This window comes from Gasterosteus aculeatus, chromosome 15, assembly GCF_964276395.1.
Source record: "Gasterosteus aculeatus chromosome 15, fGasAcu3.hap1.1, whole genome shotgun sequence".
Lineage (NCBI taxonomy): Eukaryota > Metazoa > Chordata > Actinopteri > Perciformes > Gasterosteidae > Gasterosteus > Gasterosteus aculeatus.
The window spans coordinates 19,239,298-19,255,903 of record NC_135703.1 but is presented as its reverse complement, the minus strand read 5'-3'; the positions used below and the strand labels follow the sequence as shown (position 1 = coordinate 19,255,903).

At 41.6% G+C, this 16,606-nt stretch overlaps 1 protein-coding gene across 1 annotated transcript in view; it reads right to left on the bottom strand.

Moving 5' to 3' along the window:
- The window catches only part of nrxn3a (neurexin 3a), a 119,226-nt gene that overhangs the window by 56,353 nt on the left and 46,267 nt on the right, over positions 1 to 16,606 (bottom strand). Inside the window, 3 exon segments of the mRNA XM_078089104.1 lie at positions 400 to 783; positions 1,834 to 1,981; positions 4,302 to 4,595. Coding sequence (XP_077945230.1) covers positions 400 to 783; positions 1,834 to 1,981; positions 4,302 to 4,595 — 826 coding nt within the window.

Below are 16,606 nucleotides of genomic sequence, written 5' to 3'. Positions count from 1 at the left end.
TGATAGCTGTAATGTCAAATGTACAAGTTGTAATATTGATTCGGTCAACTAGCACCACACCAATTTCGCTGGGGAGAGGACCCCTTGGAAGGATCACTCTGCAAGTGTTACAGTCGTAATACTTAATGTACTGAACGCTGCTGTTGATCCAACAAATTAACTCAATGGGTTGCAGGTAACACAGGTCGAGAAAGTAATGTTCAAATGATTATTTTTGGTATCGGTCTCCTAACGCCAGTGTGTACAAAGCCTGCAAAAAGGACTTCCTTTATTATTGGTGGAATGACTGCTTTTCCCTTTCTGCTCCAGTTCTCTAGGTGTCTGTCATGTTTAATCCCTCTGTCTTTAAGATTATGTTAGAATGGTTTTAGGGTTATATAAGAGAAAACGTGCCTTTACCTCTCTCACAGGTGCGTGACCAGTATCCAGTGCCAGTGCAGTCACAGATGAATCTATTCCAGCCTTCTTTGCAGACTCCCCGGTTCTTGCATGGGTAGCTCTCACATTGCTTGCCAGGTTGCTTATTGCACGAGGGTTTGATGCCAGCGCCATTTTGTGCCTCAGCAATCTGACGGATGTCTTTGCTTCGACCGTCAATGAAAAGGTCACGTATACATCCCACGTAGCCATAGTTGAGCATTGCCGTCCAGAGCTCAGTGGGCAGGATCAGGTTGGTGCGGTCACTGGGAAGCCCCCCCAGATACATGTCGCCCTCCAAGTCGAGAATCTCACTCTCACCACTAGCTGTGAAAGGGGTCCTTCTGCTGTTTACGGAGATGGTCCCTGTAGTGGGGATTTAGAGAGTCAAGATAGACGTTCAGTCCTTCTGTCTAAATAAAACGTTCAGTTTAAGGGCCTGTCCTTTTAAGCCACTCTCACTAAAAAGCCCAGTCTAAACAGATTGTTTTGGGTGAAAGGTATGGGGTATTGCATGATAGTTTTCAAGCTGTAGTTGGAGATTGTCGGTTGAGTTGCACCATATTCTAATGAGCTTGTATGTTACTTTGAGGAGCCAAATATGAAATTGTTAAATAAAATATTTTCTGATCTAAGCTGCCCAGAAACTGTCGAGGTTCAATAATTATAGGAATGGGCATGAAGGTAAAGATGAACAGGAAATATGTAACCAACTCAAGGTTCAGGTGGAAGGCTGAGCATAAATCATAATGCTCTGTAATAGAGACCCAGGGTCACTCTGTAGTTTCGGGGACTCCAAGACCCACACTTTCCTCGCTAAAATGCAGGCCCAGATTAAGACTGTGATGTAGACTTGAGGCTAGCTGGTTAAGGCAAGCTGACTGGACAAGAAACAGTATTGCAAAAGCATTCCTAACAGCTTTCAACTGCTTTCCACCTTATGCACTGGGGACCACTATAGCACTATTGTGCAACACATGCAGTGCACCGCCCCCTGGTGCACTGCATGTGTTGCACAATAGTGCAGGAAGTAGTAACGGGCAGGAAACCTGATTAGGGTAGGGGTGCCCAGTTTTTCGGCTCGCAAGCTACTTTTCAATCGACCAAGTCGTTGCGATCTACCGCCCCCCACCCCCGATCCATGTATACGCCCCATACCCCCTCAGGAGCTCTCTGGTATTTATTGGTGGTTGGTTGGTACTTGAGATGCGAGATGTGTATACACAAGCTTTTGTTATCGAAATGTATACTATACTCATAAGTGTTAAGTTCCCAATAAATTGACAGAATTATTGGTTAATAAATAAAAGTACAATGTTTTTCTTTTCTAAAGACAAGTAGAAATACTTAATGTAAAATGATTATTCAAATTTCATTAGAGGTAGTGTACCTCACTGATTCAAAAACACAACTGACCTGAGCGTCCATCTCTCTGGATGTCCACGTGATACCAGGCACCATCATTGACCTTTGTCTGGGTGGCCTTCACCTTAATAGTACCTGAGCCCATGTCCAACAGAAGGTACAAGCTGCCATCCAGCAACTCAACTGCAAAGAAATCCACCTGGAGAAGTTAAAAAAAAATGTTTTCTTAATTTTACTTAAGAAAAAAATTTAAGTTGTTCTGATTTGTGAATATTTGAACAGTTTAGTAAATAAAAAAATATATATAGTGTATGTATGTATATATATATATATATATATATATATATAGTAAAACATCATGAAGTCATCATAAATGTAATTAGAAATGTAATCTGTTAACTAGAAAATTCCACAGTAATTTTAAGAGGATGGATGGATAGCCTAGCCTCCCCGCAGGTGCCCGTGCATGAAACAGGCAAGTGAAGGCTAGCCATTGAGGCTAGCTAGGAAACTAAAGACATGACACAGTGTCGCGCCTTGCCGACCATCCGCCACTGGCTTTATTGTCCCCCCCCTTCCCCGCCCGTCGGCTAGACTTGCATTACAAAAGAAAGAAAAGCAGATCGGCACGTGTGGGACTCAAACCCGAGTCTCCGACATAAAAAAAAACATAATGCTTTACCACTCGGCCAGAAGCCGTGCCACATACAGACTGACAAAAATTGTGGTTTTATCTAGAATACACACACAGTATTCAAACCAGTCTACTCAAGCTTTTTTGCTCGGCCGTAACGTCCCCCCCCACCGCCGTAACATCCAGCCACCGTCCGCGCGGTAAATCCTTCCCCCGCCGGTTGGGTTCAGGGTTATTTCTTAAAACTCTGATTTTTCCATTGGAGTTTGGAGTTCGAAATGTGCTTATTTTGGGGAAACCGTAAGTCATTTCCCTTAGCCAGCATAATAGCACACGATTCCCGATGGTTCCCGACAGTTTGAGACTATCCGAGGGGTTCGGGTGCGCCTATACTTCGTGTCGATAACAAAAGAAACAACCCGGAGCTCCAGTTCTGCGCCGAACCGGCCGCAACTTTATTTTTATCACCCTTTTCACTACACCCCCAGTTGAAAACCACCTCAACTTCCTCTCCTTCCATCTCCCCCTTCACAACAAAAGCCCCCACACCGGAACACCTGTGCAACAATAGCTTACACACACCTTAAATCTTCGGCTGCTCTCTAGCCACGCCGCCTGCCAAGGGCTCCTTTTAGAATAACTTATTTTCCCCGTTGGTTTGGTGCTTTCAGGGTCCGACCGCTGCTGCGAGGTTCATAGCACAATACCGCCATTATTAAAACGAAGAATGTTTACGAGAGAACGGATCAGATTGAAGAACTTTTGTCGGAATAAATGCGTAAATATGAGCACTTATACAAGCCGTCATTGGCGGGTTGTAGAAGCGGGTTGGATTCATGGAGGGAGATCTCCACAAACGTCGGTTTGCCGGTCGAGAGGTGCACAAGTTGTGGAGGAAAATACGGGACAAATGTGTCCTTGATGGAAAGCAGCAGTGTCGATGCACGGGGCAATAAAGTCTATGATAAATAAAGCAACCAACGACTTAAGATGGTTCAGCTACTGTAGAGAAAAGTTCACCATCTCTCGCTCTTTAATCTCATGAAGTGCTCGGCGAGAACGACAGCTTTGTTTCTCCGACGCGCCCTGAAAGCAGCTCCACATCTCACGCGCTTGAGCGCCGCTCAGCATCTCGCCGTCGTAGACGAGCTTTGGCATGTTTGGCAGAGCGCCTTGCGTGTACAACCGTATGGATCAACCAGTTAACAAATTGATCCATGTTTAAGGCGCTCCGGATTATAAGGCGCACTGTCGTTTTTTTGAGAAAATTAAAGGCTTTTAATGCGCCTTATAGTGTGGAAAATACGGTAATAATAATAAGTATGTGAGATTACGAGGAGTTTGGCTCAGCTTCGCTGGCCACACTTAATTATTTCCAAAAAGCATTCATTGGTCAACATGTAACAGGTATGAGTCTGAGGAGAGTTTGTTTTCTTTGTGTGTTGCCGAGTCGCTCCCTGTCTATGATTGAGTGAGAGTGCACCTCTGGGTTTGTCCACTGTTAATGTTAGATTCTGCCCCAGCAATTGGCTAAAAATGTCAATGTCCAATTATTTAGTCATTGTATTATTTAATTTGACCAGTTATTTTTTCGAAAAGAAAGGTGAAGATTCAAACCCATGTCTAGATCAATGGAGCGAAGGTGAAGTAAGTGAACAGTTTTTACTCGGGACCTGGGAATCACATCCAATCTGACGTGTTATTCTCAAAGCAATAAATAAATAACGAGCACTCTTTTACCCTTGTAAAATGCTTTTGAAGGTTCCCAATCCTTCAGGTCATAGGATGACAGGAATTATTGTCAAATGCAATTATATTAGTTTTGTGGTAAAAACATTTTGCAAGTAATCAAATTAGCAAATAATATTCAGGATTATGGACTAACCTTGGTGTTCTTCTGGCTGCGGGCAGCGTCTTTCCGCTCCTGAGGTTTGCCATGGGTGAAGAGGATGAGGCCGTTGGGCTCTGTTGTGCGGAAATCAAAAGAGATGGATCCCATCCGCTTCGTGTTCCACTTTGGGAGGCTGATATAGGCCTCGGGAGTTTCAAAGGAAATGGGGTCTAGAGTGGCCACATTCTCACACTTATAGGATACTTCACCCTGGATTTTCATTTTAGGGTCCACAATGCGTGCCAGGCGGGACAACTCAAGACGGATGTCATTGTTCTTATACACCACCTGTGATAGAGCAGGGACAGCATTTCAGTCATTCTTGTATCGTGGTATTGTCAAAGAGATATAGATCTTTTTTCACTTTTCCAATGAGATTAATAAAAGGTAAAGATTGTCTACCTTGTCCCTACCTTTGTCCAAACCCCTCCACCTTCCCAGTGTATTTAAGCCATGTGTGTCTCCTGTCTAATCTTCGTCTGAGATTGTTTGTGATCCTCCGTAAGACCCTGGTCCTGTTTTCTGTTTGGTTTTCTTTGGCGCTTAACTCATGATTCCCCTGGCATTTCCTTTATTAAATAGTCACTTCTGCCGTCATGTTTCTCTTCAAACAAGGAATTCAATATGGACCTCAAAATATCAACACTGTTAAATGTGTTTTGAAGATGAAGGTAATGCATATCTGTAGACATGAACTTTTTGAAAAGATTTACAAGCCAGTCTATTAAAACTTTAAGCTGTAAAGAGTGTGGAACCTTTGCGTGGCAAGAGGTTGACTCGTATAGCTTCATTTGACCGTTAGATGTAATAAAGTAATATAATGTAAACAAAACAGTGGATAAAATAAAGTCAGCAAAAAAAGAATCACCAATTAACCCTTATTCTGACACTCAAAATCAGTCATGGCCGTGCACTGCGCAGCATGCTGTGCAGGGACAATGGTGCACTTCACTCCAAGGGGGGGGACAATCAATACAGTAGTATCTTGATTTTGTATGTGTGAAGAAAAGACATCTTAAAAGTATTACATGTTGAATAGTTCTGTTTTGAATAGTTCAGAGCACTGCTAAAACTCCAAATAAGGTCATCACGATTGTAAGGTAGGAAATAAGTTATAAGTGGGTGCGATTTGTGGAGTTATGGAGGTTTGTGTGTGGAAACAGCCAATCCCTGAGCTGCAGTTATTGATGACGTATGAATGGAAGGACAGACGACGTAGCAGGTGTGAAACTAAGGAGGGCTAAAATAATGCAGGACAATTTTCAGAAATTGCAAGACCTCTAGTAGAATTCATTTTATAGCTAACAGGGTTCAGTGTAAAGCAGGGGTGCCCACACTTTTCCGGCTCGCGAGCATCTTTTCAACTAACCAGGTCATGGCAATCAACCCCCCCACACCCTCCACCCTCCATGCCGGCTGACGAGGGGGGAGAACCGACTGGAAAATAGTAGCAGTGACAAGTCGACATGAAGAAAACAACGAGCCTCTCGTCTGTCAGAAGGAGGAAGCCGTCACAAACATCCCGTACATTCTTGGTCATTACCTTACTGGAGTCAGCCTGGGTTGCTTTGGAATGACATTAAATGCGTCTGTTAGTAAGCAAGGAACGCTAATTAGCATTAGTTTCGGTCATCTCGCGCGCATGCGTGACGTTACGTCATTTTTTTATCGATGGCACGCGATCGACTGGTACTGCCTTTAAGATCGACTGGTCAATCGCGATCGAGGTATTGAGCACCCCAGGTGTAGAGTGACACACTTTAGGTCTCCATTCGATCAATTATTAGTTTATGTGATTCAATATGTGACTTCTCTCAGATTTGTTAAGAATAAACAATCTTTGATTTTGATTAAACTAACTAGTCAGTCACTTATTTTTCCCACAAACATTGTTTTGACTGGAGGGAGTCATGTGAACTGCAGGTTCAATACATACATTTAACTGTCAAAGAGTCCATCAATCTCAGCCCATAACTAGAAAGAATTGATGCTTGGGTAAGCTTAGGTCCCCTTAAATAAAGAGGAATATGCTAGTTCCTAGTGCAAAACTTGTGATCTACCTCAGACCAAGAGGCAGAGGTAAAATCGTATACACTTGGTTACTCACCCAAAACATATTAAACCCTGTAGACTGTGTCAACGAGTTCATCTAAAACAGTGGTCCCCAACCACCGGGCCGTGGGCCGTTTGGTACCGGGCCGCACCACAGAAAGCTTATATTTTTTTTTTTTCTGAAAAATGTTTTATTTTGAAAATCCCTCTGACATATTCCCCACGCGTCACCAGGCGTTTTTCTTGTCCTTTTACCGTGCTCGCCGACCAGCGAACACAGAGCGCGCGACTACTACCCCCCCCCCCCACAGTCGGACCTTCTCGAAATATAAAACAAAATCTAAGTGATAGTAATGGCTTAGTGATAGGATTTTGTGCAGGCTTCGCGGTCGGACACACGTCAGCAGTCAGAATCTGTGGTTGGGGTTTCAACCACCTCTTTGGTCCTATTGTATCCTTTCTGGATACGACTCTACCCACGCAGAAATGATCGACCGCTTCCTTAGCAATTCAGAAGCAAAAACCGGTAGAGCGTAAATGACGCTCGAGAACAACGTCTGCCTGTGAAATCAGATCCCCTAATTCACCCAACGTCACTTAAAAGACAAGAAACCATAGTCGTGCCAGGTGAATGCTGCATGCATTACAGTGCAGAAAGAGTGGATTAATTTCATAATTTTGTTCAAAGCGGGAAAGGTAGGAGATATTTACGATTCATCGGCTCTTTGCGTGTCATGCATACACAGGAGGGTCAAGGGGAAAGTGGAAGTTTCCAATAAAGAGATGCGTGGAAGCACGCCTCTGCTTTGCGGTGTAAATTCTCAAAGCAGGTGTAAACCAGAATGCGTGTTTCCTGAGATGGGCCCCTGGTGAAATGACATCAGTAATCCGAGCCAGACAGCGACATAAGACAAGGAGACGAGCTGAACAGATTTTTCCCACAAGGATCAGACTTTTTCAGTTGAGTGAACACGAAAGCAGCCATGCAATATTACAAAGATCCATCTTCAACTCAGTTCATTCCAGCGGTTGTTAAAGTCCTACATTACAATTAATAGCATCAGAATCGTTTCAAACAGTCATAGCAACAGCAGTGGGAAAATCGCTTTGCTACAGTGCACTAGTCAACAAGTGCCACTCCATCCATCTTCAAAACGCTTATCCTGCACACAGGGTCGCGGGGGGGCTGGATCCCAGCCGACCTCAGGTCGAAAGACGGTGTTCACCCTGGACTGGTCGCCAGCCATCGCAGGGCTAACACTGAGACATACAACCATTCACACACCTACGGGCAATTTAGAGTAACCAATTAACTTAATTCCCAGATTCTAATACCCAAATACAGCACAAAAATGTGATTTACAAATGAGGGTATGTGTATTTATTTAATACGTTTTACTGATGATTGGTAAGTCTTTCAGGCTCTTTCCTCATACAATGAGAAGTTTTGTGTTTTTGTCAAAACTGCTTTGGGGACAACATTTAATTTTCATGAATAGATGAATAAATATTGATTTTGTTTCTACATTTTCATTCCTTGATGTTTTAAATCAGAGATCTCTAACTGGCAGACCATGATCCGGATCTGGACCCAGGAGCCATCCCATCCGGACCCAAGCCTAAAGCTAAAGCTGACTTAAAACCTGACGGGGCACTTTTTGACCGGCCCAGCTATGGTAGTCTCTGAACGGAAAGTGGCTGAAACCACAGACCAATGGCATCGGATTTAAGCCTTCTGACCAATCAAGTCTTCGCATTCCTGGCAGGATGATATTGTCTCGAAATTGCAGACCGATGAGAGAAATAGAAAATTACAATAACTGTAGGAAGAAGATAGATAGAAAAGCTAGAGAAAGAGTGTGAAAAAAAAGGAACAAATGGCGCTTTCCAAAAAGAGAAAAGTGGAAAAGTGGACAGCGAAAGTAGAGCAATTAATCTAATTAATAATTTAATCCCGACAGACTCATTTCTGTTGATACATTACCAACATTGGTCAACACGATGGGTTCAACACTTCACACAATAGCCTCACTGGTCATTTTCTTGGAAAAAACTTGCTTGTTAAAACATAATTAAAACATGAATTTATTATTAAACCATAATTAGTAAAAAAGACTACTAGATTTTGTTACTGTGTTCAAACATTGTCTATGAAGTAAGCCTTTGATTTGATGTTTGTTGATTTTAGCCAGTAGAGATGGTTAAGATCAAGTTATCATTAATGTTGAAGTGAATAAATTAGCTTTTGAAGTTGTCGTTTTGGGAGCAGTTAACACACACTTTTGTCATGTTTATTATGCATCTATTCTGTGGGAATCACTGAGGCTGACATCCTTCACAGATTGACTGATTGACTGGAACACATCTTGGACAGGCAACCTCCTCTTGCCATTGAAGGGCTACAGTTCGCATGCTGTCAGGATTTTGTTTTATTAAATGCTCATGACATGATGACATGACATGACAAGTTTTTAATTCCTTTAAAAAAATGATATACACTGTACTGTATGTGCTCACATTACTCCTGAAATGTTTGTAACATGTGTGAAGTAATGACCAAGAGCATTTAATCAGACGTTTGCATTGTTTTTACACACAACAAAATAATATACTGCTTTACTGTGGTTCAAGGAAGTGACTGTATTGGTATTGAACACTTGAATGAAATAATCATCAAATAACTTTGTCAATAGGAATTTAAGTTCACACCTCATATCTTCATCTATGCAAGTCCAAAACAAGAACTGATGGAACTGTTGGCCATCAATATGTTGTTTAAAATAAAAATAATATGTTGGTACTAAATACTAATAATAATAAGAGCAGTAGTGGTAACCAAACGGAACAACTCTATATACCACAAGCGCAAATCAATATTAAATAAAGAACAAGCAGCCTCTCGTCTGTCAGAAGCGAGGGAACCGCCACAATCATCAGACATTCTTGAATTAAAATAAATGTGTTTGTTACTGACTGTTGCAGCTCTTAAAGGTGGATTTAGTTTGACCACTTTGAAATTCTTGATAATTTGGCTGTATGTGTAATAATTTAGCATAGTTCATTAGTTGATTTGTATTTTGCATTTAGGAACTCAATCTACCATGAAGCCTAAGTAGAAACTAATATTATAAAGTAAATGAAATTAATTTACAATATTTTTGTCAAAGATGTGATGGACTTCAAAGTTACATTAAATAGTTATACACAAGTAAAATAAAGTGCAAGTAGTTCAAAATAGGATTTAGTACCATTATCGTAGTAATAAAGAAATATGATCGATGAAAGCAGCGAGAGGGGTCGGGACAGCTGAGTCCACATCTTCACGGAGACCTGGACCCATTGCTCATCTCGGATCAGACTGCACTTGACAGGCCGTTAGGGGATTTGTTTGCTTAATGGGCTGATCTCAGGGTTTTCACCCTGCCTGAACCCCCCCCCCCCCCTTAAAAATCTTTCTCCCTAGCATTAAAACTGATCGTGCCCCGCCAATGAAATCTAGAGATGCGCTTTGAAATCCTTAGGCTAACCTAATTTTTGACACTAAGCTGCATGGACATAAAACATTGTATGTTGTTACTTTTGCCACCGTGACTTGCTTGTTGATAAAATAAAGCATGAACTGTGCTTTAAGGTACAACTGTACATCAAGGAGGAGGGCGATGGCAGCAAGATGGAGACGGAAACAGCGGGTGTAGCTGCAATTTGACAAGTCTCTTTGAGGTCCCTGCCGCCTCTGAACAATAAGAGGAAGAGCCTTTCAACATGCGACAGAAGCTTTATCAGCAGACTGCAGATGCAGACTGCCGGTTAACACAAGAATGAAGCATTAGCAGACACTGATAGTAGACTAAGTGATACCCAACACACACACAAGGTAAACATACATGTACAGACACTGCATATATACAAGTATGTTGGTGTGTGAGTCAATCTGCATGGAAAGCATTGGAAACAGTTTGACAATGGCTAGTTGATAGAAATCCATCACTGCCTTATCTCTTCAACCAGACACACACACCATTACATACACGCACACACACAACCCCCCTCAGCCATTCCCTCTCTCTCTTATCAATGTGTGACAAGAGATGTAACACAATACGACCCAGGTTTCAAATTACCTTTTTAGACAAAAGACAAAAGAACAAAAGCTTTGCATTCAAAGAGCCATCAGAGGGGCTTTACTCTATATACATTTTTTACATTTTACTGTTAGTAGTTGTATTGGCTACAAAAACATTAGCTGGTTTCTAATACAGAACAAGTCCAAAAATGTGTGCGTTTGTGTGTTTGTTAAGCACGGAGGAACACAAACATTTGTCATGTCTAGATATCTGCCTTGCCCATCAATCTCTGCCTACTGAGAGTGTGTGTGTGTCTCTGTGTGTATGAGAAGGATGGACAAAACTCTATAAGCTAGGATGACAGTGTCAGTAAGACCACAGACACAAACACACGAGCACATATTACACGTCACACAAGAACCATGGAACACAGTTAAAGGCTGAGGATAGTTGTTTTACAGGCTGTATCCTTTTGGTGGAACCCTTATGCAGACGCACTTACAACCAGCACCACATTGGTGGTCACATGGTCTTGCCATGAGACCGTTTAAGATGTGTGCTCTTGTCCACAGGGTGGCATCCTTTTCTTTGCAGAAAACACACCAATGAGTGTAGTGAAATCTGTGAAGGGATCCGTTAGATAAAGTGTGTCAGTGTGTGGTGTGCTGAGAGACAACTGTCATGTAAACCAGAGCCACTGTATGCTGTTTAAGTTTCAGCACTTAATATATAAGCAAGACCTGATAAAAAAGGTCTTCGCTGTGTTGAGGCCTTATTTTGTCACGTTAGATATTTCAGCTGTCAATGTCATTGAGTCACATAAGCCAAATGACAAATGGAAAGAAAAGAGAAGTCAACTAATGCAGCTTTAAGTAAAACTTATCCGTAGAATGTATCAGGAGTAAGCTACTATTACACGGTAGAATTTTATGGTGGAAGAAGTAGTCATATTGGTTATGCAAATAAAGTACTAATTCCAGACTAGCAATATTCCAGTAGAAGTAAAAACTAAATTGCAACCGTACAAATAATATCACTGCTTCAGTTTGTCACACATCTTGAGAAATGTGGTTTTCATTGAACAGGAAGGGGATGAAAAACTGTCATCTGAAATTTAACAAAAAGCTATCAGACAATTGTAGTGGAATAACAAGTACATCCTTTACCTTTGGGATTTAGTGAAGTAACACAATTTAACTCTGAGTTCTATTCATGTAAATAGTGTAATGTCCCTCTTGGGTGTAGCGGAGTAGCAATTACAAATTTGACCACTGCAATGTAGTTGAGATAAAGAGTATAATATTCTATAATATATGTTTGAGGTATTATATATTTATAATGGTATAATAATGGCATCTGAGGCGTAACAGAGTAAAAGCAATATTCACTTCTAAATAAAAAGTACACTTTACCTATAGTGGGTTAACTCTGGGATGTGCTTTTAATATATTTCAATCATACATAATAAATACAGTCAAAGTTATTATTAAAGTAAAATAGTAAGATAAAGATATTTCACTCTTGATGTTTCGTAGAAGTAGGTAACCTGTTTTTTCAAAACGGTAATGGAAGATAATGCAGACCGAGAACCTCCAATGATTTGTACAAGCGCAATGAAAATATAAAATTACAGTAAGAAAGTACTCTCACTACTGGGGAATGCCAAACAACAGTCAGTGCTGTTTTGCTCCTACTCTTTGTGCTGTAGTAATACAGACACAGCCAGGCTGCATATGAGCGCTTGATGGAGGTATAATGGCAATGCAGTTATAGCAATTATGTGTTGTTTTAAGCCATTAAGTATTTTGTAGGTCTTGAGATGTAGGCTTTCTCTATAATTGCTGGCTTATGAAAGGCGTAATAATCATGGGCCAGCCAACCAACGGGGCTGCCTAGGGCGACCAGTACCTGGTGCCATGGTAACAAAACATTTATCCATAATGGCGCTCTATGGATGGCGAGGACAAGAGCACTGGCAGCAGGCAAATTAGCTCTAATAGCGGGGAGTGGAGGATGAGAGGCTGCTGGACGATGGACAGAGGGAGAGCTGGTGGGGGCCTGTGATTAGGAGGAAGAAGGAATAATGACAATCTTTCACACAGAGTATGTGACCAAATTCAGCATGAACGTACAATGTTACTGAGTGGACATTGATTGGACGGATGTACTGTATATGGACGAACAGACAATGCACTCTCAGAATATTAAGTAGGAAGCTTTTTTACTCTGTGTTCCACTGTTTATCGTTCGAGAAGGAGCTCCGGAGGCTTGGTTCATTTGCTAGTGGATTCAAAACAGCGAATTTGGGTTTTAAAGATCCCAAACTGAAGCAAAGTCGGTCTATGAGACGGCAGGTGTTGATCACTCTGGACTCAACTACTTAGACACTGGATACACCCAAATGGTGTATGCCAGCTTAGGACAGCTCAAATGTTTTGCGTCTTAGCATGAAAGTCGTCGGGTTCTGCTGACGCGACCGCTGGTGGCACTTCAGGGTCACCGTTACCAGCGCGCTGGTCAGTAAGCTTGCAGCTCACAGTGTTTGTTTTTTAAATTTGATTTACATATATTATTATATATTTGTCGAGTCAACATTTTTTTCCTGTTTAAGAACAATAACTATGATATTCATTGTTTTTTTGGAACATTTGGAACTTTTCAGTTGGTTTAGTTGTTATATTTTTATCTCCTCACTACTATCTGAGCTTCCCTTAGAAATGTCAAGTAAGATGCAATGAGTGGAATTTTTTGTTTTTTGTATACTACCCGCTGAGTTCCCCGTCCCCCTTGGCCTTGATCTTTTGGATGTTGACTATTAAAGTCTTTTTGTTTCCGTGAACTCTGCATTTGAGTCCTACCTTCCCGGCATCCCTGACATAATGCAGTGCTTACTTGAATTAGTTTGAATGATTAAAATTGTATTTGAGATTGTGATACCTGCTGTACTATATTGGATACCTTATTTCCTTTTTTTTTCTTTTTAAAGAATAAAGGAACGCAATATTCAGTAATTATACGTCGCTTCAATAAAGGTAAATGTTCAACAAAATAAGCAATGATTTTCCTTTCTGAAAACAAGTCACGTTGCGGCGGCTGCCATTTTGGAAATGGAACTTAAATGCCTGCTACTGGCTGCAGTGCATTAAAACCTCTAGAAGATAGGATCAATGTACTTATTTTAGGAAATAACTGCTTTTCTTAATTAAGTTGAGGTCTCTGAAACTCATGTATCAAAGATGATATCAATGGGGAGACAGGGCCATGCCATGGAGTCCTACACAGACCTCTTTTGGGCGAGATCTAGCAGGGGTTTCCTCCGCTCAGCCAACTCAGAGGACTTCTCGGGATGGGCACCAGGTATTGATAGTCTCTGTTGACTTCTATAACTGCTTCTGGAACACCGTGGTACCTGACTAACACCGTGTTTCACAACATATCCACCTGTATCCAGTCAGTAAGCAGTGCTTTTTAGCTTCCAAAGAAATGAGACACGGTTTTACCCAGGAACTGAAGGCCGGTTGCCCTCCTCTGTACGGACTATAAGGTGCTTTCCAGAACCTTACCAAACAGTCTTAAGGACATCCTGGACATAGGTTTGCATTTAGACCAACACTACTGATGGTTTCCTGGCATGGGTTGGTTTATCGTACAGTTTTGTAAAGACGGGAAAAGGAATTAGTCAGCCAATTCCTTTACAGCACCAACTCTTCTGTCCTACCTTCTCTCTCACTCCTTGAAACTCTCTCCTCCTTCAACATGAATTGTTTTTTCATTTTTAATGAATGTGAATTCTGCACACTGGCATGCTGGTTGAGCGTCTCAACCTGCAATCTATGGTAGCTAAATCAAAAAGCTTAAAGACTGTGGCAGAGACATTTATACTTCTTTCCTGCAAAGCCACCACGAACGAGATGCAGTAAATAAAGTAGCTAAAGTCTTCAGTTCTCTCAGATGATCCAATTGCCAGACGTACTGGAGACAGGTCTCCAGCTTCTAATTCAGTTTCTTTCCCAGAGTTTTTTTTGTGCTTTCTCGTCTCACAGGTCTCTGTAAATCGTGGTTCCGTCTGGACTCTGGTCCTGACTCCTGCCTGGCCCCGTGGACACCTACAGTTTCTAACACCATTGATATTCCCATTTCTATTGCTGTAAACATTAATGCGCATCACTAGCGTTGTTTCTTCCACAGAGTATTTGGGCTTTCTCGCCACACAGGTTCCCATGGATCATGGTTCTATCTGAACCCTGTTCCTGCCTCCTACCGTGGCCCTGCTGACACCTGCTGCTATCATCATTATTATTTTAAATATTAATCATATTACTATTACTGTCATCATAACAACACAACATTAAATAGCAACATTACTCACTCCTAAAGTCTCTGTGCTCTCCCTCCCCACAGGCTTCTCTGGATTGTGGTTCTATCTGATGGTGGTTGTCCCTGCAGTGGTCCTGACGTGCACCTGGCTTTCTACTCACAATTACTTGAATCATTTCTGTTATAGGAGCTGAATGTATTGTATATCTTTTACATTGCTCATTCTGTACACATGACATCCTTTGTAGTCTGTCCATCAGGAGAGGGATCTCTACTCTGATGTTTCTTCCCTTTTTCCCCCATTTTTTGTGGAGTTTTTCCTGCGCCGATGGTGGGTTTTGGGACGAAGGATGTCGCATGTGTACAGACTGTAAAGCCCCCTGAGGCCATGTTTGGCTATACAAAATAAAATGAATTCAATTCAATGTCTGAAGAGGTCAAAAGGTTGTTCCGTGAATGGTGGTTCTACCTGTTACCTGCACCTGCTTGACATTAACAAATTGTACTTATAATGGCTCTTCTCTACAGCAAGTTGTAAATCGGCTAATTTAATGAAATTGCACTTTCCTGTTACTTGTTCTTTGGATAAAAGCGTCAGCTAAACGACATGTGATGTGATGTAATTATTTGTCACATTACTGTTATAATATACATTTTTTCTAAATATATTTCAGGGTTTATAGCTGGTTCTAAGGTTACCGGGTTTTGGCATAGATCTGTATTGGCAAAGGGCAGGAGATTATTCGTTTTCTCTCTAATCTTCTCATTGAAGAAGTTCATGAAGTTATTACTACTGAGGTTTAAAGGAATATACGGCTCAACAGAGCAGTGAATCTGTCAGTCTGGCTACAGCGCTGAGGATTATCTGCTGAGATTTCCATAAAAGGAATAAATGCATAAATGCAGTAATTTAATTGTTGTGTATTTCCTGGAGAGAATGATAATGCTGGTTCACGTTTGAGAGGCGTCCAGTTCTTTGCTCTGGTCCCATTCTTCGTTGGCTTCTCAAGGTGTGGCGTGTGAACTGGTTGAAATGTGAGCGTGTCGCAGTCAATGCGTGAGACTTGAGAATCCTGCAATGAGTTTATTATAGAAAAACGGACCTGGCAGGTCCACATGGATCTGGAACAGTCCTGAGCTGTTAAATGGCTTTTTATCCCCGAGCACATCTTGAACCGGCGGCGCGTAACTCTCTGAAGTGCCTCAGATTCAACCTGCTAGCTTAGACAGCTAAGCTAAGGAAGTGCACACTCATGTCGTCGTGGTCCATAGTCTGTTTACATGAATGATGCACTCATGACACATTAATAACTGCCCTCAACCACCCTTTTGCCTCTATGGCAACACTGAAGGGACATATTATCTCATATGCTAAACACTAAACATGAGTCAGTCCGTTCCACTACAATAAAAAATATGCCAAGAGATATTCGAATTCCACCCACCAAAGTGGCTGGTGAGAGTGACTGCTTTACCCGCCACAGCCACATTCTGGCCGCGGGTGGCGAGTGGCCGGGTGCTAATGTCAAGCCCTCATTGTACGGTACAATTATCTACCAATCTCTGTGCACGAGAGTTTCATACTGGCACACATTAACGTGTAAAAGACCAAGGTGGAATTTTCTTTAAAGGCGGGCACATTTATCAACAGAATAAATATAAAGTCAGATAAATCACTACCCTTCTACATACTTTAGTAGCAAAGGTCTATTTATTTGAAAAATGTGCAACAAATGCTGCAGCATTTCTTTCACAGTATTTCTGACATGAGAAAAGCCAGAGGAAAGAGGTTTGTGTGTCTTGTAATTGTTATGTAACAAGGTGTTTATTTTGCTATCTCTCTGTGTCATGAGGAGAGAATAAATG